The sequence below is a fragment of the Protopterus annectens genome, chromosome 2.part1 (assembly GCF_019279795.1).
Source record: "Protopterus annectens isolate FY-2018-M chromosome 2.part1, PAN1.0, whole genome shotgun sequence".
Lineage (NCBI taxonomy): Eukaryota > Metazoa > Chordata > Ceratodontiformes > Protopteridae > Protopterus > Protopterus annectens.
This window is the reverse complement of record NC_056729.1, coordinates 1,684,726,785-1,684,753,368: the sequence shown is the minus strand read 5'-3', so window position 1 is coordinate 1,684,753,368 and position 26,584 is coordinate 1,684,726,785. Positions and strand designations below refer to the sequence as shown.

Below are 26,584 nucleotides of genomic sequence, written 5' to 3'. Positions count from 1 at the left end.
ATAGTGACAAGTAGAGGAGAACAATGACTACCTTTTTCCTGGATGAGAAACCTTTTGTGATTAGGTGTGCCATGTAGAAGGATTTCCTGACTACTGTGGCAATGTGATTATCAAAAGGAGAGAGACTACTGTCCACCTGTGTCCCAAGGTCTCCATCACACTTTTGGTGTTAAGCAGACTACTACCTATGTGGTAGCTCATGGACACAGAGTTTTTACTAAAGGGGATGACAATGCAATTTTCGGCATTGAGCTCGAGGCCATGGCTTTGACACCAGACATCTGTCTCAGTGAGGCCCTTTTGTAGGATGTCCACAGTTAGGAGTTTCAATTATGGCTCCTAGTTTGCAGTTATCTGCAAACTTCGTTAGCCAAAGACCTTCTGTGTTAGCCTGTACTTCTGTTTGGTATCTACTTTTCTGGAGAGGACCCAGGACTGAACCCTGTGGGTACTCCACTTGTCACTGGTCTGAAGTTGGAACTGGAGTCTGCTACTTTCACAGTGTGGGTTCTGTCAGTGATCCAGTTGGCAACCTATTCTTGTGACATTGGGATTTATACCTAAGTTTAGTGAGTTTAATCTATAATGCCAGAGTGGGGGATGGTGTCAAAAACCTTGGCAAGATCTAGATAGGATGTGTGAACCACCTTACCCTCATCTACAGCTTACCCTCATCTACAGCTTTGGTGACTGCTTCAAAGAAGTCTAGACATGATCTGCCTTTTACAAACCCGAACTGGGTGGGGTCCAGAGTTTGGAGATTACCAATGTCTTTGTTTATAAGTTCCATGATGATACGTTCCATGGCCTTGCAGACCAGGCTCGTTAGGTTAATGGGACGGTAGTTCCCAGGGTCTGTGGTGGCTCCCTTTTGTGGAGTGGGAGAAGGGTCACTGTGCACCATTCACTGGGCACAAAGCCTGAGGTGAGGCTTTGATTGAACATGGTGCTTAGGTGGGGTGCCAGTTCATTCTGTAGTTCATGTAAAATGCAGCCTGGGATGTTGTCAGGTCACATGGATGCTGTGTTCTTGGCTTTGGAGTGTGTTTCTTTACCTGTGCAGCAGAAACTTTGCATTCTTCCGGTATAGAGATGGGTTCTTTAGGAGGTGACATGGATGTTGGCAATATCAGTTGGTCCTGTATATTTTAGTACCATTGTGCTGTAACTCAGAGCAGATTTAGAGTGTTGCCACTGAGATTCTTGACATGGCTACAGAATGCTTTGTGGTGGTCTTTAGAATCAGTGGCGATTTTGTTTTCATAACTAGCTTTGGAGGATTTTATGAGGGATCTCAGCTTCTTAATGAGGCTGACCAGGGAGTTCTTCCAGTCATGGGATTTTACTCTTTTTACAGCAGTTTCCTTTCTTCTGTTATGGAGTTTGTTTATGGCAGGGTACCACCAGATTGGCTTTTTTTTGGAGGAGAGCATCTTCGTCCCATTAGGGATAGCACGATCCACGCACTCGTGTAAGTGCTTATAAAGTGCATTTGTGTAGGATTCAACAGTCGTACCTCTATTGTCAGTCTGCATGGGTGTTGTGAAGTTTGCCAATTCTGTCTTAAGAAACGTGAAGTCGGCTTTGGAGAAATTTTTTACGGTGGTTTCCCCGAAGGAGGGGTGGGGGCGGGATGTGGATGTCTAGGCTGATTAGCTTGTGGTCAGATCTGACTGAGGAATTGACCTCTGGTGTGGAACACCAGTCGCCCATGTTGGTAATGAGCAGGTGTAGGATATTGCTGCCTCTGGTGGGGGTGTGGATAAGTTGATCCAAGACATTGGAATTTATGAATTCCAGAAAATGTTGAGCAAGAGAGTTGGTACACAAGTAGTTTTCCCAGTTAATGGTGTGGTAGCTGAAATCGCCCATTAGGGTGTGGAGTTGTACCCTAATATTTTCCAGTGCATCAAGAAATGAGGAGTGGGAATCCTGGGGCATGGTGGGGGATCTGTAGCAAGTTACAATTTGGATTGCTGTCTTGCCCAGAGTTAGTTGTACTTGGATAATCTCGGATGCATTATGCTGAGCAACTAGTCTGGAGGTGTGGCTATCCTTAATGAATATGGACACGCCTCCGCCTTTAGTGTTTCGGTCTAGGTTAGGTGGCCAAAAGGTATGGTATGAATTGTAGCCTGGTAATGCAGGGGTGCTAAGCCTTGAACTGGGTTCTCTGTCACTGAACAGATGTCGATGTTCTCCTCCATTTTAAGGAGTGCCTCGAGTGAATGCATTTTGAGGTTCAGACTTCTAGAACTAAGTAGCATTACCCTCAGATTTTGCTTACGCTTGATCAGGCCAACCAAATAGGAGCGCATCACCACACGTGGGAGTAAACAAGTCACCATCCCAGCATGAGCTGGTCTGTTTTAATATGCACTCAAATGCACCATCACATTCTTATATAACCACAACCACATATCCCAGATTAAAAATCCTGTCGGACCAAAGTTAATTTCTACAACCAATTCAGGGCATCACTCAGCAATAATCCTTTAGGGTGCTCATACGACTGAAGGACTTTCTTGCAAAGACCCAAAAGACACATTAATGAAGCTCTCAAATTGTCAAGCCTATGCATGAACACTTCTAAATGCGCCAGCGAATAGTCCAAAACTTTGCAGTACACAACTTTTCCTGAAATCCTGCCCAAACTTTTGAGATTTGCTATGTCTGTCTTTGGGAAGACTGCCACTTAAAATGTGCAAGAGAGAGTAGAAACCCTGCAAAACCTCTAGAACAGTTCTCTTGCTGTTAAATTAATCACCCCTTCCAACATGCACACTTCCCCTGAGCTGCCCTTTGCTACACACAAAATTCCTTGTAAAGTGCACCATTAAACAAAACACCTTGTTGCAATACCTGGCAAGTATTAAAAATAAAAAGAAGATTTTGGCATATTACATTACTGCTACTCCACTTATTTTCAAAGTCATCCTGGGAAAAAAAAAATGGCACCAGCCAGCTTAAGACTGTAGTGAACTTAAAGATTCAGAGTATGCAGGCTAGCATCCACATTTCAGTGGCCGTAAACATTTTTCATCCAAATATGCAGCCCTATACTTGTTATAATAGTGTTTTATTAATGTACACTGTTGCTCATTAGATGTGGTACCCTTAAACTATTTGCAATCTGCTGGTAAACAGTTATTTACACTTACCTTGACTAATAATAATAATAACTAAATGCTAAACTACCACAGTAGCAGAACTTCAGGTAGGGCAGATACATTCTTAGTTAGTGGATATCTTAACAGCTGGTCAGTTAAGACAACTAAATCAGGCACATCTGGTGGGTGGCAAACTCCTTCCTGCACCCAAACACCCCCTTAATCACAAGGAACAAGTGGTCCTTTTCCAAGGGTGTGTACCTCACAGCTCAGGGAACAGAACAGCATACCCCCCATAAAAACTTTCCAGTGCAGATTCTATTATTTTAGACAGATTAGATAAAATTACATTAGGTCACTTCGTTCCAGTGAAGCGGCACAGTGCCTGCTAAGAGAAGCTTATTCCCCACCACAGGTACTACCCTGCACTCTACCACTCCACAGCCAAGACGCCACACAGAACCTGGCTTGTATGGTACAAACCCAGAAATGGTATAAAAATTTTCTAGCTTACAGTACACACTAACGATTCCTTTCTGAATATACCCCAGTCTATGAGCAAGGTACATCCCCCCCCCCCCAAGGAGCATTACAATGAAGACTGGAGGAAGCAAAGTGGAAAGAAAAAAAGTGCGTTTAAAAAAAAAAATAAATAAAATAAAGACTTCTTCCTTTACTGAAAGCGTTTTACCATTTCAACATGATCCAAGAAGCTCTGAATATAGTCAGTGGGGATCAAATACTTCACCATTTGGTGCCAGTTCTAAACAGGACCATCAGGAGTAGATCTGACAGCTGTCACGCTCAGCATGTTTGGATCAGACAACTCTGGACATGAACCACTAAAATTACTGTACCAAGTTACTATCCCTCAAATTCTTATGGACTTGTACTGAAAGTAGATCAAACCAAAAGGACAAACAGACCACGAATAAACAACACATCGGCTAACCTTTGCTAACTCCATGTTAACTGCTGGCCTGTCATTCCACAGACACACTCATCATCGGCGTATGCACCCCTCTCAATACAATGGGCCATGCCGGTGTTGACATGAAGGAGCATGACTGCCCCAGGAAACAAACATGGGAGCATAATACCTGTAAAACAAAAGTGAAATTAAGGACATATCAACAAGGATCAAAACTGTTGCAAAGCTACAACACTACATACACACCCACCTCTCAACTTGTATTGGTTGAGAACCTCCACCCAGTTATCCTATTAGTAAAAAGATAGCTATGCCACTATGAGGGCAAAAACTAAAATTAAAAAAAAATCCAATGGTAACCCCCCCTCCACCGACTCAATTCCTATGTACATACACAGCAGATCAACTTTGTTCAACACATACAGAAATCTGCAGCATCTTCATTAATCACAGCACTAAGAAAAAATCTACAAATCCTGTCTAGTTCCATAAATTATTCAACCACTGCAGGAAAACCACACTGCCCCATTAACTACAATGAAATTGGCCTCAATCTCCTAAATTCTAAAGGAAAAAGGTCCAAACACAGATTCCTGTGAACCCCTCTCCCACACTAAAAATTAAGCTATGGGGAGGGTCTAAATATTTAGATTACCAAGTGCAGTCTAAAGGTATCTGTTGAACTACTGGTACAGCACCCCAGACAACTGGGAGATCAATGTGCTATTTTTGGAGGTAGCGCTACCAAGCCTATAGCAAGATTGATATAGTCTTCCTGGTTTCTGCCCAAACTGTAAAAAAAACTGCAAAGACACAATGTTTGAGGTCACCAGTGACTGGTTCTGCCTTAAGAAAATGTGGAGACAAATGAAAGCAGAAGTGTGATGTCAATGGTGTATCTGAAGAGGAGGAGAACTGAAGCAAGACGTGAAGCCAACATGGGTTGTTGCCTTTCGGCTTTCCCCGGTTAGGGGGTCGCCACAGCAGAACTCCGGTCCGCTAATGATTGGCAGTAGATTCACGAACGCCAAGGTGCCAGCTCGACATTCAACCTTCAAAGGCACGCCCATTTTACTCATGTCTTTCGAATGCCCACCCAACCGCGGGGAAGACATGCAGACTCCACAAAGGCGGCACTCCCCCCGCACTCCAGCCAAGAATCGAACAGGAGAACCTCTTGCTGTGAGGCAACATTGCTACCGTGAAGTCAACATGGGTACTGGAAAAAAAAAAAAAAAAAAAAAGTATCTATTAGACCAACTGTGAGAAGAACGAACAGTACAGAAACAGCAGATGTCTCAGCATGTAGTAAAGGGTTTGGACATCCATGGATATTAGTCTCATTTCAATCATGCAATTAATCTATCCCAAACTGTGAAGGAGATGGAGATATCTTTATCAGCTTTTATTCTTAAATTCTACTGTAGTCTTTGTTTGGGAGTAAGAGCGTTTAACCTTGGAATTACAACTTGATTCAAGACAACAAAATTTAAAATGGGAAAAAGACCTAATACGTTAATAGTATAAACTTTGTAGCTACAAGTGGATCATATTTAACTTATGCCAAAACAAAACAGGAAAAATTCATGAATTTGATGTTCATTTGCATGCCAATGGAGCCATGAACTAGAAACTTCAAGGGGAGGTACTTTTGTCCAACTCTAAAAAGGACATCGCCAGAGCACTTTATAGGTTCATAGGTGTGTACTAGGTTAATGGCCATGGAGCCTATATAAGCCTACCTCAAGAAAATTCCCTGGCATCATGCTGCCCAAAGTTAGTTCCCAGTGCCTCTGTCAAGCAAGGCCACTGAAGGGATCCCAGGGTGAACTTCTTATTGCCCATCCACTAGTCAAGATTTCTCTTAAAGAGGGCCAGTGAAGTGCTCTGCTTGACTTGAAAGGGGAAGTTAGAGTATGGAAGTTACTGGATTAGGAACCGGTCCCTCCAGCATGTTCCGTTTATTGTGGTAATGAGGTTTAGCTCCCTGGAGCGTGTGGCACAGAGGAATTGGCTTTAAATATCCATTCCCTCAGAATTTTTTAAAATTTGCATATTTAAAATAAAACCTGGCATGTCGTTTCAATGCTTAAACATACCAGGATATTATAAGCTTATTAAAATTTCCCCCATTAGAGGGGAAAAAAAAAAAAAAAAAAGTGTCAGTCATAGAACATATACAACTTCTGGATATTAAACAGCCATGGTTTTACATTTTTTTCAGAGGCAAATAAAACTAGATTTTTTTTTTTGACTGATAAAAGTTGATACAAATAGTGCTAGTGATAAGTTTGGCATTGATCCACCCACCACAGATGCATCTGTTCAGGTTTTCCACATTTCCCTGTACTTGACTGGCCTCCATCATGGAGCCGCTGCAAAAATATTAGATTAGAATAAGTGTTAGTGGTGCAACAGGTAGCACACTTGCCTTTGGCACAGAAGGATGTGGGTTCTATTTGTTGAAACATCTCAAAGCACTTGGAGTAGGGGAGTCCCTCGATAGCCTTATATATCCAATACTACATGTCTGTACAAGGGCACATCATATTTTATTTTGCATTTGTTGACCGGGATAGTCAGACTGGATTCATGTCCATTTTCAGCAGAGGCCCGGGGAGAAAAAGCTCCAAGGTAAGCAGATACAATAAAAACAATGAAAACATATTATAAATATGGTACCGACACAGAATACATAAGCAAACATGAACAGACAAGTTCAACAGGTTAGAGTTACTCCCTGGTGACAGTCGGGGTAAATTCAACAGTAATCTGATTAATAGATTTTTCAAAATTCTTTATGAGAGTTAGCCAGGCTTGATACAGTGGCAAAGCCAGTTTAGTGCCAGATGCTGTTAGAGTCTGGCTTTAAATTGGCTTAGGGAGGAGAGCAAAGTAATATCAGCTGGAAGTGAGTTCCAGGCTCTGCCTGCAGAGTTTGCAAAGAGGGAATCACAGGTTGCATTGTTAATTTTGGATTGTCTGAATTAGTAGTCTGCTCAAGGATCGAAGCGGTCATGGATTGTTAGAGGGGGTGATAAGATTTTAAGTGACTGAATATTATCTAGGTTATAAAAGGATTTTATTAGCCATAATCAGCAGGTTATATTGGATTAGACTGGGTAGTTCAAGCCACCCAAGCTGGTTAAGATGGATGCAGTGGTGTGTCCTAAAAAAGGCACGCCAGTGGCAAACCTGGCAATGGGATTATAACAGGGTGAGTTAAGTCTAATCTAAACAAGACTGTAGAGTAGGGGATTAGAGTGTATGCATATAGAAGTGCTGAAAGTAGGCGAGAGCGAGCTATGGCAATTTTGGCTGGAGGGGTGAGGAAGGCTTTTATTCTGTAAAGTGACCCTATTTTCTTTATTGATGGTCTTGATTAACTGGTTTACATATAGGTCGAATTTAGTTATCAATAATGACATCTAATAGTTTTGTAGAGGGGTCAGGGGAGATTATTGTGCCATCGTTTGCATTTATGGTAAAGGTAAAAGCAACAAACATTTGTGATGGTGAGAACAGCATTTTAGTTTTGGGATTTAGTATCAATCGCCTTTAAACAGAGCCAGTTTTCTATAGTAGAGGTGGACTGGGTAGCAGACCATAAATGTGTAGGAGGAGATGTAGCTGACCAAATCAGGGTGGAGTCATCAGCATATTGGATACAGCTGACATTTGGGACAACAGTATAAAAGTCATTAATAAAGATGGAAAACAGTAGGGGCCCTAGTATGGAACCTTGTGGTACTCCAAGGGTGTTTGGCAGAACAAGCTCTCTAACCTACCCAACAGCCTGCTGTCTCCCATTGAGGTAGGATTTGAACCATTGAAGGGCTTTAGAATCTAGACAAAGTTTGCAGGGTGTGAATCAGAAGTTGGTGGTCAACCATGTCAAATGCCTTGGAAAGATCCAAGAAGAGGGCTGAGGAGATGTGATTGTTACGGTTATAGTTTATGGTATTGATAAAGCTAGTAGGGCTGAAGTAGTGCTGTGGTGTGGATGGAAGCCATGTTTGGTATCTGCCATGAGGTGATTCTGGGTTAGGTGGTGCATTTGTGTACACATTTTTCCATAAGCTTTGCAGATGGAGAAAGTATAGCTATTGGTCTATAATTGGAGAATTCAGTGGAGGAGCCTCCTTTATTTAGTGGGATTACGTAGGTTTTTCCAACTGGTGGGAATTTTAGCCTCTGCTATGGAATGATTAATTAGTATTGACACTGGGTAGCCAATAGCATCAGCTAAGTTTTGAAGGTACTCGGCGGGGAGTTGATCAGCACAACCCACACACAAAGATGCATACCAGTTCAGGGAAGATTCAAACTTTGTACCTATTTTGTGATGTAAATTGATAGGACACCAGCAGTTTCGGCTTTTCAGCTCCAAAGCACCACTGCCCTCCATGAGACTCCCAAGTCTGCTCTAATATACTCCAGAATTCCCACCACATATTAAACAGAGGGACCAAAGAAAGAGTTCCCCATAATAGATTTCCAGTTTATGTGACTCCTGGTAGACTGTGCAGACCAGCTTGATGACAATTTGGGAAGGAGATATGGCTGACAAAGACAGAGTACAACACAAATATAGCACTATGGCAAGTACATAACTTCTATATCAAGTCCCACAGGTTGAGGCAGATTGAACAGAAAACAAGTCCCCAGCCATTTGAAAAGGTAGCATCAATTTAAAACATTACATAAAAACGATGGAGCCAATGAATGACCTAGATCCGGACTGAAGTCAACTTGTAATGGGTTACAAAGGTACAAGTGTTCAAGTAGCCACAGAACAAATACCAGAGAAGCAAAAAGTAAAAGTAGCAACAACTCTCATTGAATGGACTTTAGATTTGCAAAGGAAAAGAATGTTTCACGGAATACAAACGTAAACACCGAACGTTACTTGCTGTTCTCCAAATCATGACAAGGTCATAGCAAAAATAAAAAAAAAGCCAACAGTGTGTGTAAATGTATAAACACACACGTGCACGTACAGTACAATGTCGAAATCACAATACCCAGTTTTTGTTGTACTTAACTTTCACAAGGCAAATTACTACTAAAAGTAAATATTAGCATGCTCTGCTAGGCCTTAACCCAGTACTCTGTACAAGTTTGTGAAAAAAAAAAAAAATAAAATAAGTCTAATTTATTGGAAGCAACGGCTGTATACAAAAGGAAATTAATGCCAAGTAGGAAAAGGATTTAAAAAAAGGGCATCAACTAGGGCACAAAAGACTTCTAAAGCGTATGCACTGATGAATGGATGGAGAAAAAATTGTGGAATGTGGCCAACAAACTTACTGCCCATAGGCAGGGGGTTGGGATTTGGCATAATGGTTAACCTGTTCATCTCGCAGAGCCAAGTACGGTGTTTGATTCTCACCTTTGAAAGGGAATAAAGCTAGGTTTTAAATGACCTGCAAGAGCAGCCAGTCTAGTACTTAATAAACTGTGTTGTATGCATCCTGCAACATAACAGTATCCTATCAAGATACGTTTCCAAGAGGTAATGGGGACAGATACAAAAATTATTAAAAAGAAAGTCTAGCTCAAAACAAGGTGTCAAAAGACCCAGACGTCTCACCTCAGAAGTGATAAAATGATTGTGTTCAAAACTACACAAGGCAAAGCAAAGACAGGATGGGGCAGGCTGCAGCAAGACTACTACAAATTCAAGGATCCATGGCACTCTGGGATGAAGCCCGAATGAGACTTGGCTAACCGGTGTTTGAAGAGTAGCACAGGAAGGACTGGGATGGAGGGAGGCAGTTCTGGTTCAACACCAAAATGGCCCCAAACAGGGAAGACAGCATGGCACATCCACAGACCTCACAATGTACAGAGCACAAACTATAAAAGCAGTGCTAAGTTAGGAAGGGCACATGTGGCAGTATGCATAACACCACTGGCCAGCACAGCTTAAGCAAGACCCTCAAGATGCAAGGTTCCAAAGGCTTAGAAGGGGAACAATAGAATCCCGTAGACTGGACCAATCAAAACACCAGACTCTAGGCTTTCTGTGGGAACACAGAACTGGATTAAACTCTGTGGTCATGAATAAAATGGGCTTACAGTCCTCCTCCAGGAAAGTGGGGATAAACAGTTCAATTATAGGAGGGGATAATATATTATTATACCATGACCCCCCCAAAACGTGCACGCTGTTTGGCCAGCGTGCCAGTTGTAAATAGAGTTATACTAATGGAAAAAGGTCCGGTCGCCCGGACTTTTTTCCATTAGTATAACTCGTTTTTTTAAAACACTGCCTCGCTATGTTAAATGGGTTTAACATAGCGAGACAGCTTTAAAATAAGCAACGGAGATGTCCAGGTGCAAGTGCAGGTAAATGTTCAGTACACAATGATCTGAAGCCACAATTAATACAAGCAAAGCACTTACAAGTCAACAAAAAAATAAGGAACAGTAAAAAAAGGAGTTGAAATGAAGGCAGGGTAAACGATACTTTGCTCAGGTTACTGTGCCCTCCAAATACAGGTCACATCACTGCAGAGACGACAGCAGGAAGGTTTGCCAAGTAGGTAAAACTACTTGGGTGAAGCAAAGAGGACACCTAGCGAACCTAGCGAAGTCCTATAAATGGCTGTAACATTACAACAGTTATCACCTTCCTCCAAGTGGTACAATACTGCACAAATGCAAAAATCTGTAAATGTGCTAGACATCTGTTGACATCTCACAAACAGAAAAGTTACACTACACCCTGCACAGCTCACATATAGCAACATTAACTGCTGGGGGGGGGGGGGGTTACCATGTACACACTGCACCTTGACTGTACCACAAACACTGCACCATATACACATTACATAGAGCAGCACCACCGCTTATTGGGAGCGATTGAGGTATACACATCACCTTATACATTCCACTCACACGCAAGCCAACTCCTGTGGGACTGAACCAAATACAAACAGCAGCATTACACTTCTGTAGGATTACACCACGTACACAAAGGGTCACATTTAACAAGTGTGGCAGTGTATCACATTCAGTGTGCCTTATGCATTTCACCTACACAGCACCATTAGCTCCTGAGGAGTGCAACATTAATGCACTCTACATGACAGCATCAACTCCTGTAGAAGTGCACCATACATACACAAGTAGTCTTGCATCTTGCATACAAAGCAGCAGTGGACTATACCACACACACTGCACATTACAGGTGTTAACAGTCAGATTCATAGGCTGTTAGTAGGCCAACAATCCTGGGGGCCTTTCTACGCTTAGCAAAGTTTTCCTGAAAGGATAAAGGACGTTCTGTATCCAAATAGGACAGAGGGCCAGACATTTATAACCCATCTTTGTCCATAAGGGACAGAGGCACCAGGCCTGGTGTAAATTTCCTATTCCTCATTCACTGGTCCAAGTTACACTTCAACTAATTAATAGATTAACTCTGCTTCATATGGAAGGAAAAAGCCTGTTCCACAGGAGGGGCAGTCTCTGAAACATGTCTGTCTCACCAGCACGTTCCAAGTCAGACAAAATTCAGGTCCCTAAACAGTACATCTCTACTACTGTCAGACTTACGAATATGCAGGAGATTTAAGTGTGGGGTTTGTAGATGCCTGTAAGCCAGGCAGAGACCACCTCTCAATCGACAGAAGACAGTATAGGGAAAAGGGCTTTAAAGCACTCTGGGTAAGGCAGTTTTGTTACGCCTTGTATTCTTTTTGTAAGGAACCTCAAGTCACAAGTTGCTGCATATACTTGGTCCAGTACATACCAGAGGGAGCATTGTACTCTAGAATTAGTATGACAAGGGCAGAGTACAGTGACCTTTTCAGACCTAGATGCCATGCCCTTACTTGTAAAAGGCACATTTAGAGGATTTCCTCACCACTGTGGCCACGTGGCGGTCAAAGGCAAGGCCCTGTGAGTACCCAGATCCCCGACCACTGGGTCGACTCTTAGGGGCATATCATCAACATGGTAATTAGCCAGGATAGCCTACTTCCTAAAAGGGCACAATTATGCATTTCCTAGCATCAAGTTCAAAACCATGGCTTTGGCACCATCTGCAAGTCAAAGACTGGCCTTCCTGAAGAATGCTATTGTATTCTAGTATCTGCAGAGTAGTCGATTTGCAACAGTCTACAAACTTAGTCAGGTATAAACCTTCAGTATTTGCCTCCAGTTTAGAGAAGTGGGTCTGTATATAGCCCTATGGGACTCCGTGACTGGCCTCGCCTATTTTGACCTCCTGGGTCCTATCAGTGAGCCAGCAGATGATAAAAGGTTTATACCTAAATCAGTGAGCGAGTCTATAATGCCAGGAGTTGGGTACTGTATCAAAACCCTTGGTCAGGTTGAATTAAGCTGTGCGCACTTTCTTGCCCTCACCCATTGCTTTGGTGACCCTCTCAAAGAAGTCCACCAGATTTAATAGGCAGGAGGTTGGTCAAACTTATGAACCTGTAGTTACCTGATCAGTGTTTGGGCCGCCTTTGTGCGGGAGAATGGCTGTAGCCATCTTCCATTCCTTTGGCACAAAACCTGACTGGAGACTCCAGTTGAAAAAGTGATTCAAGTGGATCAGAGTTAATGTTTCATGCTACTTAAGCATCTAGGGATGTGATCGCGGCCCACTGATGCAGCATTTTTAGCCTTTTGAATGTGCATGTTCCCTAGTAATGGTTAGAAGAATTGTGGCAAGAAGGGGGGGGGGTTGAGCAGAACCAGTCAGCCAAAGACAATGGCCTCCAGTTCAGTCTGGTTGTCCTTCACCCAAGAAGGCATTTTTTTTCTTCAAATGTATCCTTTTGAAATTTTATTTAACCCTCTTAGCTGCCTGTTTGAGATTGGTCAGGGGGCCTTTAGTTAGCAGGGTACTGCTCCTGCTACAACAATACATTTATTTTGCTAGATAACCAACTTAATGGGGAGGGGACTCTAGTACACCGACATAGGTGGACCTAAAGGTTGTAAGGCTATGGTGAAAGACCCCATTTAAGGCAAGTTATACATGTACAAGTTCCAGTGGGTCATACACTAGTCTGGATGTGAGGTAGTTTTCAATATAAACAGACTCCTCCACATTTAGTTCCCTCCTGTGCAGTGCAGTAACACAGAGCTGAAGGAGTGAAATGCATTACAACCTTGCACTACTTGGGTACTCTGCCACTTTACACCCTGTGTCCATAACTACAGAGATGTCCACATTCCCCAGGCACAGGAGGGCTTGCAGGGGGTAGAGTTTCTTGTCAAGACTTTTTCCATTAAACAGCACCACCTTCAAATAAACCCGACAAACTAAGCCTACAAACGAGCATCAGTTTGGCATTGCTTAAAAAGGGCACTACAGGGGTAGAAAAGGTCTTTGCCAATATCCAGAAGCCTCAAAACACTGTACCCTCTTGGAAAGACACCAGAAGTTAAACCAGTTGTTAATCATTTTCTGTTGGCAACGTGGCATCATCCTATGTGATGGTAGTATGCTGCTCTGTGCTAGGCTCACACTTGCCTGAGTGAGTTTGATCATGTCTATACTTCATACTGTCAAAGAAGTTCTCTCTCAGGTCGGTAACACCCATACAGACTGACAGTCATACTGGTACCTGTGATTCAATAACCGGAGTGCCTGTGTAACTTGACGGATCCTAGCCCCAGAAAGGCAGCTAACCAGGACTCTTTACTCAGTGTGGTAAGGGGGACATTGGTGCACCTCATTATAAAAATCTCCAACTAGGAAATTTGCTGTGCACTGGTTTCCCATATGGTCTTAGCAATACAGGCATTGGATACAATGTTACCATGTATTTTAACCACTGTTCACATGATGGCCAAGGACCCTTTTTTGATTGTGTTGTGTAGGTTGTCTTAGTGTTGTAGGAAGGTTACCTGTAAGTGCCTCAGCATAAGCAGTTTTAATGTGTAGGGTCTTTAACCTGTGGATAAGCATGAAGAAACTGTCAGACACCCTCTATTAGGATTACTCAGCAGGAGGGGGAAAAAAAAAAAAAAAAAAAAAAAAAAAAAAAAAACAGGCATCTATACACAATGCACAACACAACTGTGTATGCACCCCCTTCACACAGTGGCATTAACACCAGTACACGTTCCACCATGCCTTGTACAGCAGGATCATCTCCTGTGAAGTTTTACAATATACACTACACCTTGTAGGTCTCTGTACAGCAACATTAACGTCTGAAGTGAACCTACTAATACACATGCATAAAAAATACATTTATAGCAAATCAAGTGCTTAGTTTTCAGTAAGACAAAACCCTTAAATAAAAGGAAGTTAAAATGTTAGGGTCACCACCCTTTTCACCATCTCAGTAAACTATAAATATGCACAGTGTAGCGGCACAAACATTCCATTCTCAACTACCCCCCTTGCTATACCCAAATTCAGTGTGAAAAGCAGACCTGACTGCATCGGCACTGTGATACCACACTGTTGTACTACCTTGTGTGACCAAGGTGAAAAGGTTACCTTGGGCTGGGGGAAGGGATGAAAAAGTGGGACTGAATGAAGACATTGTGATATGACTTACAATGCATGAAATAGGGAGTTAATGACAGTTACCAAGGAAACACCAAATGGCTATAAAACAGGTTACACCCTTATGTAACAAACTGTGCTAAAATAAAAATTTCTGCAAACCCTGCCCTGGATCGTTTCCTCATAACACTAGCATAATATATTTGCATCTTTCCTTGTAAAAAAAATGCGTGTTTATGCTTCTTTCTGGGTTCATCTACAATTTTGACTTTTCCTTTTGTTAATTATGTAAAGGCTGTGTATGCATTTATTTCCTTTTTCTCTGTACTGGAACTTTTCTCCCCAGGCATCTGCTGAAAATGGACTTCTCGCCCAGTCAGACTTTTCCAATAACCAAATGTCAAATAAAAACTTAAATTTGAGACTCATTAGCTCATGTTCAAGTGGTGTCCCTATCTAGTTGTAGATGATTTTCTTTGACTGTCTGTAGTTTTATCCAAGAGAACTGAGCACTGTTCTAACTGTAAAACTGCTATCAGCTTGCTGACACTAATTCATAGGTACTTACTAGGCTACTGATCTGACAGATCTTCAGAAGACTAGCTATAAGCTTGCATGAAGTTGTTAGCCCTTGTATTGCAAGTACAAAACCCAGACACCATCAGAACATTTACATGTTGCCCTTACTGATGAAGGCCAAGGGTGAATCCGCAGTTCAAATGAGATACGGACAGATGGCAAGCAAAATACTTTGCTATACGTGGATAGGAAGATGTGGTATTTGCTGTGATAAATGTCTATTCCCTCTAGCATGCTCCATTTATGCTGCAAGTGATTGCTCCAAACAGTTAAAAAAAAAAAAAGTCTTAAATCTGTGCCACTAAGAATAAATTCTGCAAGAATTCTGTTACACCAGCTAAGGATATGTAGAACACACAAAAAAGGCAATACAAGAACAGAGACTCTGCAAGCTCCGTTTATGTATATGACATATACAAGCAGCGAAGTGTGTTTTTAGTCCCTTTAAATTTTAATAAGCCAGAGGAGAGGTTGTGGACAATTGACAGTCAAGTGAATTTCTCTTGGAGGGGAAGAGGGCATGAGTAAAGTGGGATAAACTAATCCAACAGAAAAAGGTGGTTTAGGATTACCCTATTTGAAGGGATATTTCAAATCCACACACAGTTAAGACTCGTATATAACAAAAGCAGAAGGTTATTCTAAATGGAAAGATGAGGATGATGATGAAACAGGGGGGGTGGTTAAAGAGATTGGGACTGTGTATGTAGAACCACCACCATACAGATTATGAAGCGGCAGAAAATATTTATTTATTTTACATTTGTTGAATGGGCTAGTCTAGCTGGATACATGTCCATTTTCAGTAGAGGCCCAGCGAGTTAAGCTCCAAACATAGAAAAATTACAAAATACAATGTTTAAAACGGAGATAGGCTCCAACATAGTAAAATTACAAGATACAACACTTAAAATGAACTAAAGTTCAACTGCATAAAGGAAATAATAATGTTTGTAAAAACAAAAAAATAGTGTCCAAGAGGAAGAATGGTGGCATAGAGTATTTGCATAGGTTTAAAGTTACAAAGTGGCAGGTACACTTAAGGTTCAAATGTTGTCATTAGAAAGTCAGAGAAGGAGAAAAGTGAAAAAGATAGTAAAGGAAATACACAAGGGCTAGTAAAAAAAGTTAGTTCTAGATTAACGCTGTAGGGGACATTGTCAAGAAGAAAGGAGTATAACAGGAAGATAAAATAAGGGGGAAGTATGGTTCAGTCAGGTTTAGAACAGGGACAAAGCCAATGAGTTTTTAGATGTTCGAGGTGTTTCTTGGAGAAATGTAGACGAGAGAGATGCGAGTGTCATAGGAAGCTTGTTCCAGATTTTGCCTACAACGTTAGTAAAAAGCGACTCCCCAGCTTTATTATTAGATTTGATATTGGAAATTAGTAACTTATTTGCCGATGGAAGTCTTGCAAGATTTTTATATGGGGAGATCAGGCTGGAGAGAATTGGGGTATTGTTTGGGTGATAAAGAATATTTTGTAAGATCACCAGTTGATTATGTAGTTCAGACCATCGGAGTTGTTTAAGGTTGTGACAGTGGTGGATTCTAAGAGGTACCAATGGCAAATCATGCTATATTGTTATAATTAGTTTCAAGCTTGCCTAGATTGTGTTTTGATAGATTGGTGTATATAGCTGAAGCATAGAATAGGGTAGAAGTGAGGTGAGAGTCTGGGCCATGGTGGTTCTGGCTAGAGGTGTGAGGTAGGGTTTGATTCTATACAGGGAGCCTAGCTTTTTATTGACAGTTTGTATAGTATTGTTGATATGATCTTCATAGCTGAGGTTATTATCTATAGTGATGCCCAGGAGACGTGTGGTAGTATCAGGGGAAATAGTAGTTCCATTGTTAGAGGTGATTGTGAAGTGGATCACTGGAGACTTTTGGGTGGGAGCAAAAAGCAACAATTTTGTTTTTTTGAGGTTTAGGAGGCAATGGGCGGTAAACCAGTTTTCAACAGCGTTGAATACTGTTTGCTAAGTGCTTGAAGAGAGATTGATGATTTAGAAGTACAGATTAAAGTAGAGTCATCGGCATATTGTATGCAGGTGGCATGAGGAAAAATACTATTGAGATCATTAATAAAAATGGAAAATAAAAGACGGCCTAGGATAGAGCCTTGAGGGACTCCAGTGTTTACAGGGAGGGGTGTGGAGAGTTTGTTGTCCCAGAGCACTGCTTGTTGTCCGTTTTCTAGATAGGATGTAAACCAAAGTATTGCTTGTGGGTCAAGAGATTGTGCTTTAGTGCACTGATCAGTAAATTGTGGTTAACCATGTCAAAGGTTTTTGATAAGTCAATGAATAATGCGGAAGATAGAGAGCTGTTATTTCGATTCCTGTTTATGCAGTCAGTAAAAGTTAGCAGGGCGGTAGTTATACTATGAAAGGGCCTAAAGCCGTGTTGGCAGTTGGCTAGTAAGTTATTGTGGAGCAGGTGTTGAATTGATGGTGAATATATTTTTCCATTATTTTAGCTAGTGGAGAGAGTAAAGCAGTTGGTCGGAAATTGGATATATCAGTGAATTTGCCTCCTTTATGTAAGGGGATAATGTGGGAGACTTTCCATATGGATGGGGTGTTACCTTCTATGATTGTTCGGTTTATAAGGATGGATATGGGATAAGCTATGAATTTGGAAGCTATTTGAAGGTATTCTGCTGGCAGGCGGTCAGTAAAATAAAATAAATAAATAATCATTGGATGATATGTTATATCAGGCTTATTGATGTGGAAGAATATAATTATATGAAAAATGAACAACGTATAGGGTTGCAAAAATTTTCAAAAAAATATTCAAAGAACTAAGCCAACACAAGAATGGCAAAAGAAGATTTTGCCATTGGGGACGGCTGTAAGTAGCTGGTACAAAAGATAGGCAACAGGGAGCCGAATTACTGGAGAAACCTGGTAAAGGAAGCAAGGCTATTGGGAGCATATAACTAAAGGGAAAGGTAATAGAGTGGGATGAGTGAGGCTGAGAACGCCTGGAATGCGTGATTGATCCCTGGTAGGGAAAGCAGTCTCTGAGTCTAGGCAAAGAAAAAGGGATAGGGACCTGCGCTGGCAGGGTTTTCTGAGATGACGCCTGGAATGCGGGATAGAGACTGCTTTCCCTACCAGGGATCAGAGTCTAGGCAAAGAGAAAGGGATAGGTACCTGCGCTGGTGGGGTTTTGGGTAAGCAAGGACAGGATGGTTTTGAGCTGGGGATACAGAATCTGAACTGTCGACACAAATACCCAATTCTCTACCATTCCTTAAACTGGCTACATAAGTTACCTATAATGCAACTCTCTTCCTGCAAAATAATCTACCAACCACACAATTAAATCGTAAACAAGTTATCCTGCAACCACCACAGCAAAATATTCAGACATTAAAACCTACTCAGATTTCAGCTCAGTTTCCATTACACAGACAGCTATGTTACAGTTTCTTCACAGCATATTAAAACAAGGGACACACTCAAGTTTACTGTTCAAATCCCAGAAAGGGACCATGTAGCAGTCACTCCCATTGACACTAGTTTTCTTCTTAATTTTTACTCGCACACACTCCTCTACAGCAAATCCCCTACATAAAATCAGTATCTGCACCTGAAAGCAGCATATATGGAAACACCCACTTTTTTTTTTTTTTTTTTAAATATGCCTTTCCAGCTCTACCAATAATCTTCCCAACAGTACACAAATGTGTTTAAGCCTGGCACAGACATCAGCATTCCAGACTCTCAACCACACAGTGGAAACTACTAAACCCCACAGTCTGACGTAGTATAAAAAGCCCCATGGTTAATTTACTACACTGCAGGAGTAACTGGGTTTGCAGTGGTACAAACAGGAGCACCTGGCGAAGGGCAACAATATATTTGTTTCCTTATTCTTTGCGAGATTTTGTAGTCCTTTAGTGTGTTTATTGACATTTGTTAACAATGATAGTACAACTGGGCTACATAACCCATTTTCAGCAGAGGCCTGGGAAGAGCTCTACAACTTGACATAAAAAGATTAAAATACACAGACATTCATGTTATTTACTTTTAACATTTGTTTAAATGGGAAAGTCCGACTTGGAAAGCCAATTTTCAGCGGAGGCCTGGGGAGAAATGATCCAGACGCATGACTTTGTAATGTGGGAGGAAACCGGAGCACCCAGAGGAAACCCACACAAATGCAGGGAGGACATGCAGACTCCACACAGAAAGCACCCCAGCAGAGAATCGAACTGGAGAACCTCTTTCTGTGAGGCAACGACGCTACCGCTGCACTGTCCAAAGATCTTAAGGCTTTTGAAGCATTATACAATGAAATATAGGATTGTGCATGCATTGACAAGATTTTACAAGACATTATAAAACTTAAGACTCAATACTATAAAAGGATTGTACAGAACTGTAAGACTCTAAAAATATAAACAGGAATGTAGAAGATTCTACTAGACTCGGTAAAAAGATTCTACAAGATTCAAACAAACATAAAACATGTGCATAGAGAAGTTATGTTGAAATATAAAGGAGAATAGTCAAAAAGGTAATCTTTCTGGTAAAGTACATGGGCATATATGGGGCTCAAGAAGGTAGTGCGTGTTAGCTTAAAACTATTAAGGTGTTCTACAGATTTGCAGAGGTTAGAGCAAAAAAAAGCAGACACTGGGTTCTGCATCCCATTAACTGTGCTGGGGGAAAAATGCCTGCAATTTGCAGAACAATGCAAACATTCACTGCACTCCAGTTTCACTAAACAGAGGAACACTGACAGTCCAAACACCCGGGTAGGCTGCATTGGGTACACTTGGTTTTGAGCTGGTGCCTGAACCTAACATTAGCCAGCATGACATACATACACTTTAGCCTTGCCCTCGTGGTCCAGGTCATAGCAGAAAAGGATCTTCCAAGACCAGATCATGAACCTAGCTGACAAAAAAAAATTTGCCATTTGTTTAAAACTCTGTTAAACAACTGACATTAAATTGAAAAGGCCATTAAAATCCTTGCAGGCAACACGTGTCAGACACTTGAGCATCTGCAACAGGCAGTTCTTGACACCAGCAGACCCAGAAAGGGATCCTTTATTAGCAAGCGAGTTTTCAGCAATCCCAGTGTGGAACAACCAGATTATGCAAACAGTTGCAGAGTCGCATATAAAAATCAGTGTAGGTTCAAAAGCCAGAGTTTTCTGCTTGCAGTCTCACTGAGCATTAAAATCCCTTGCCAGCCAAATACCACCATGTTTACATGCAATAAGTGATGTTTGGGGAGGCTGAAAAAGGAAGGAGGACTTCCTTTTCACTATACTGCAGTCTGTGCATTTGTCATTTATCAGAAAGACCTGGGGAAAAGGTAGAATTGTGCACACTTTTTTTTTTTTTAAACACACAATTAAGAAGACAAATATAGTTACATAAAAAATATATCTGGAAGAATGGTAGCATGGAGGCTGCTGGTGGGGACATTGTCCAATATGCTAACAATAACCTCACCAGCTGGCAGTATGCAAGACAGAACAAGTGAGTCACTGTAAAAATCACTGTCTTGCTTCAAGGCAGATACATGAATGAGTCACTGTATTAGTACAAGGCAGCACGTGAATTTTTAAGCCATCCAGACGGACAAGCTTGCACATAACTCATGCAGGTGTTGACCAGAGGTCAATTTAAGATGAACCAAAAAGCCATTTTATTCATAAACCATTGGGGTAAACAGGCCTGTAAGTAGACTCTTCAATCACACGGATTTTCTTAACATAGCAGTTAACCGTGTGTTATATTTCTAATATTTTACTCTACAATGCTTGGCTTACTTAAAAAGCTTTACTGCCTATAGCTAGTTTAAAAGGACATCCGTTTAAGACAAACATCAATTACGAGATTACTTGGTTCTAATGGACAACTACGTGTGCAACAGTGGACAGTAACAAAGGCTTAGGATTGTGAACAAGTGTGCGCGGAGGAGAGTTTCAATGCTGCAGACAAGTAGCCAGTGAAATGTCTAACAGTTTGTAATGATGAGGTCGAAGTCCACCAGAAAGTGAAAAAAAAAAAAAAACCTGCAAGCACATCAGTAATCTCTGCATTTTGACAGATGCAAACAAAATGTTCCTTGGAAAGTAGATGTGAATCTAAAGAAACTCAAGTACCCACTGAACATTTTTAAAAACTAATAAAACTCAAGCCAGTGAAACCACTGGTTTAACTGCTATTCACTCAGCAGGGGAATAAGGAAATTGTGCTACACGCCCACTTGTCATATATATATATTTTACACACTCTAGCCAAGCACATTAAAATCAGCACTCAATGCTCAGTTTTCAAAATTCATTGCGACTGAAAAATGATTATATTAGGTGACTGCATTCATTGCGACCGAAAAAGGATTATATTAGGTGACTGCAATCCATTACCAGAAGTACAGAAAGAAATGGCAAGTGAAACTTGGGGCAGACACACCCCCTGGATTAAATAAACATTTAAATATAAACAGCATTCTTAGATCGAATAGATAATGGATGGCGTCATTAATATGACAAATCGCCTTGTCTTTTAGTGGTACTAATGCTTAGTTGTGTTCCACATTTCTGAAGTTCAATGTGAAACATTTTACGAACAAGCTCAAATTCTAGTTGCCTTTTAGTGATCGCTTGTTAAAGCTTTTATACATACATATATACAAGCACACAGTAATTGTATATAAACACGCACACACCATAAGATATAAACACACACAAGCAGATATGTATACATGCCATGTATGTGCAAGTGTGTGTGTATATGGATCCATATCAGATGATGGATTCAAAACTACCTTTTTCCATGTTTTTGCAGGAGGCCAAGCCTCCCTGCGCTCAATACCCCCTGCAAATTATATATACCAACTCAGGTGTTGGAAAAAGGTAAATTTCCCAGTCCTTGCTGTACCACAATCGCCATTCAAAAGGTCTGAGTTCATATGGTCTCAACCATATGGAGTTAAGAGTTTTTGAAAACAATCAACTGACAAGGACCAACTCTCTCCATGTGTATGTGTGTGTGTATGGAGATTAAATTATATATACATACACACATGTATATATAGCTTTATATATATTTCTATACAGATCTATGTACATATCCTTATGTATCTATAGCTCTCTCTCACACACAGCACGTAAACATGCATGTCTATATCTGTTCATGACTTAGAGCTCTGCTCGTCGTGTTGAAACAGGCTGTTGCATGTAGCCATGCGTGCAGACGTGTCTACACAGATCTATTAGTGCATTTAAATTACGCACATCTCCATGTGCATATGGTTTAACAATTCTGTATGTGAAGAGAACACTGTACTCCATGCAGCCTTGAATCATGCAGATTTACACATTTACATGTCCACATGTCATAATATTCATTGTTTACTGCTCCATGCTTTGTGAATGATTACTACATGCAATCTTAATTTTTTTTTTTTTAAATCCACATGATCCGGACAGTGAACACAGGGCAAAACATGATCCAGACAGTGAACACAGGGCAAAATGTTTGATCCAACGCTGGATTTTCAGTTTTAGTCTATAAAAACTACTACTAGCATAACAAGAAGTGGCCTCAAGATGCCAGCCCTAAACCTTATTTATCTTACAAAAAGTCAAGCCTACTGTAGTTTTAAGTGAATTCAAATTTTCTGCACAAATTTATGAAATACTACAAATGAGCCCAAGATCTACTGCACTAAATTATGGACTCTCTCCCTCTCACCAAAAAAAAAAAAAAAAAAAAAAAAAAAGTCATAAGCCTATAATCACATGAGGTATAGAAGAATATGGATTAAGGCTACTTTACCCACTCCTGCCTTAAATATTTGACAGCTCTGCCTAGTGTTAGTGACAGAGCCTAGCCAACAATAAGCAAGTATGCTATAACCTAAATCACTGGGACAGATTACTGCAGTACCAGTTCTGTAATATTTGCAGATGCAACCTCCCTTACACAAAACAAATGTCAAACATTTGTAACCCATGCTATTACCACACAGTGGCTGCATTAAAAATGGCTCTTAAAAAAAGTAGGATATGAAAGTAATTCACACCCAAAAGCTGATATAGTTACGTTCACACACTAACAATACATACATGTATTGTTAGTGTATAACTGGAGTATTGCATACAATACTCCAGTAATTCATTTTACCAAAGGAACACTCAAAATATCCTTTTGTGCATCTCTTATTGCCTCATTTCCATCTGGTCATTTCCCATTGCCCTTTTCCAACTCGTATGTCCTCTTCTGCTCTCACTTCACCCCTAAATTGCCTCCGTCTTTAAGACGCACCATTTGTACTACATTACACCTCCACTGAGCTGGAGTAAGACTTGCTTCAAAATCTATTTAGGTTTCCCTTAAGAGTAACTTCACCTATGCATAACAAATAAACACTTTTCCATTTTTTGTGTTGACATTGTTAATATGGTTGGTGAACTTGCACAAAGACTAACTATTTTGAGTCAATATGAAATAAATCACAAGCATGCGTAATACAAAGTACAAATCATGAAAATACATTAGCAGCACAGCTCCCTGTCATCTCCCTATGCAGCTAAAATGAAGGGGATGGGTGTAATCAAATCTCAAGATAGACAAATGCACAGTTCTTATACACTTGATGGGGGGGGGGGGGGTCCATCAGTCAAAGTAGTACTTTAATAGCAGTTGAAATAAACATTGCACTACATTACTTCAGGATTCATTTAAAGTTTCCCATACAACCCTTACTTTTATTAAATCATAATGAAAGTGGATAAAAAGGCACAAACCTGAAATGAAAACGTACCGGAAATGCAGAATTAATAGGGCCAATACAGTCATTTGTTTCTATCCAAGATGATCTGGCTTCATACCCTGGCACACAATATGAAAACAATTCACATGCGCGTTTAACTACAATCTGGGCACAAATTGATGTTAACATCACTCAGGTTAATAAGCAAACATGGTCAATAAAGTCCAATATCCAGCCATCATGACACTCCACGAACAGAAAAAAAAAAGCTTATGGAGCAATCTACCCGACTAAAAACATTCCCCACAAGTATTCTCTTTACTAGGTACTTTTGAACGTTACATAGTATGATGTACAGCACAATTCCATACAACTTACCATACTGCTTTGTTAATTAAGTATTGTAGAAGTACATTTAAAAAATCTATGCCCAGGGTCATTTTACAGTCTACATCCAGAACCACGGCTGAAAATACTTGCTATGTGCCCATCTTTTCAGCCATCAAGCATGTCATTTAAATGGCTGAACCGGAAACCCTGTCATCAATTCATGTATGATTATACACCTGGTGGAGGGGCTAACAATATAGCCCAGAATTTAGAAATATTTGTCATAATCTGTCTACCTTCACAGGTACAATTATCACACAATGAAGCCAGGTCAACTCCTTTTGCACCCAACACACAGGATATAAACTAGTCAGTGAAAACTATTTTTTTCCGTAGAAAAAGCGATATAGACAACATTCAAATTGGTGAGAGGTTGGTATAATGGTCAAGGTGTTTACCTTACAAACACAAGGTGCAGGGTTTGATTCTTACATAGGGTAGTTGGCTAGGCTTAAAGTGACCCACAAGGGCAGTTAGCCTAATACTAATCTATGAACCTATGGTAAAAAACACACACACCAACATGACAGACTACAAAAAAGAAAAACAGCAGCACTATAGAATTTCCCCTTCACCAATAACTGACATTTATCTGAAAAGCTTGGAATGAATGGAAGGTGAATAAATCCTGGCACATTCAAGTGTACATATGCCAAAAACTCAAAGCTTTGTTACAAAATGCTGCATAATCTCCATGAAAACATAATTAAGGAGAAAAGAATGCAGGCAATAAAAGGATGACCTGTAAACAGTGCCCATCACCTATGCAGACTACATTCTCTATTGGATTTCTCTCTACAACTTCTTTACAACCTACTTTGACCATAAATGACAAAAAACTATGCAACACTTCACCTGCACATTACACTGCATACTTTAGGAGACCTGTAAAGTTTTTATTACATCACCCAACTTTATACTCTTACACACCAACCCTTAAAAGTTATCAACTACTGCTACTCTCATCTTTAATTCCACAAATATAGCAGATCCAGTTTGCTAGGTTTCACTATGAGGACTCATTTGTGCATTGTATTTTATAAGTTATTTGCAAAGATGCACATCACATCTGTATAGGTCTTTCAAAAAATATGAACTGCAGAAGCCCAGGGCACATATGAAATTGATCTTTAGATCAGCATACCTACCCGGCTAATATAAAATTGAAAGATAACCTTGCAGGGTCAACCACTAACAAATGAACACAAGCACACACATTTTATTTAAAACAACCACAAAATACTCCCAGTGGTGGCTGTCTTAAGCACACCTTCCAGAGTACATAAAACAGTTGGAGATAAAAGGGACGGGAATGAGGTGCATCTCTAATCTTTTGACAAGACAACAAAAGCATTCAATATCTACAGCCCCAGCCCCTTACATTTCTGGCTGCATACTCAAATTAAGTTATACATAGCAGCAAAGCTACAATGCATTTTGCAACACTCGGTTTACAAATAAAAGAATAACCAAAACGGTACATTTAACAGCTACTCTGAGGGTGAGGTACTATAGAGTGCCAGTAAAAGGATGACACACAACAAAGCAAAGGATGACACACCAGACTAGCTGGAGCTGCAAAAGATGAAAGGGGAGGGCACCAAAAGAAGGCGGCATGGCCCCACAGCAGCTGAAAAAGCTCACCTAAAGACAGCTGTAAAAGTAACAGCACAATATATCGAGCCCCCAAACCTACAACCTATAGAAAGCTCAAAAACGCCAGCATCCTCTCTAAACAGGGAGAGCACAGCTGCTGCACATGGTCACCAAGGACGCCACATGACGGTGAGGGCCTACCGCTGAGGTACCTACCTCTTTACTATTTTGTACACGACAGTCATGGCGGCAGCACAAACCCCGACTCCTCCCGCAAGACTAAAGGCCAGGTACTGGAAGAGCAACTGATTTAGATTCTCCATATTCGAAATACCGTGTCTGTCAATTCACTACCATAAAATTCCTGTAATAATAGGCGGCCTTTTGGATGGGAGTTACAGGGGGTGGAGATACGTACACAACGCGCGCGGCTTTCCCGAGTCCACCCACCCGTTCGATTTCAGCCCGCCTTGAGAGAACCTACCAATAGCCAATCGCACCGTTAGAACGTATTAGGTGAAGGAGGACGGGTCAACAAAAATTGATAGGGCGGTGCAAACAGCTGTAGGCGTGGCGTAGATAAGTTCTAACTGCCGCGATTTTACATGTGACTCGTAAGAACGTAGGGTATAATCAATGAATGTGCTAAAAGTTTAATAACCCCGTTTTTTTATAGAAAGTGGTGGACTACAGAAAAAAAATGTCCTGGTTTATCAAATATTACTGCTACTTTAGCACA

General features: G+C 40.8%; 1 protein-coding gene across 1 annotated transcript in view; it reads right to left on the bottom strand.

The window, feature by feature from the left end:
* TMEM201 (transmembrane protein 201) overlaps positions 1–26,305 on the bottom strand; it is a 1,168,219-nt gene extending 1,141,914 nt beyond the window's left edge. The window contains exon 1 of the mRNA XM_044063116.1: positions 26,062–26,305. Coding sequence (XP_043919051.1) covers positions 26,062–26,168 — 107 coding nt within the window. The 5' untranslated portion in view covers positions 26,169–26,305. The remainder of the gene's footprint in view (positions 1–26,061) is intronic.
* Between the last annotated feature and the right edge of the window lie 279 nt (positions 26,306–26,584).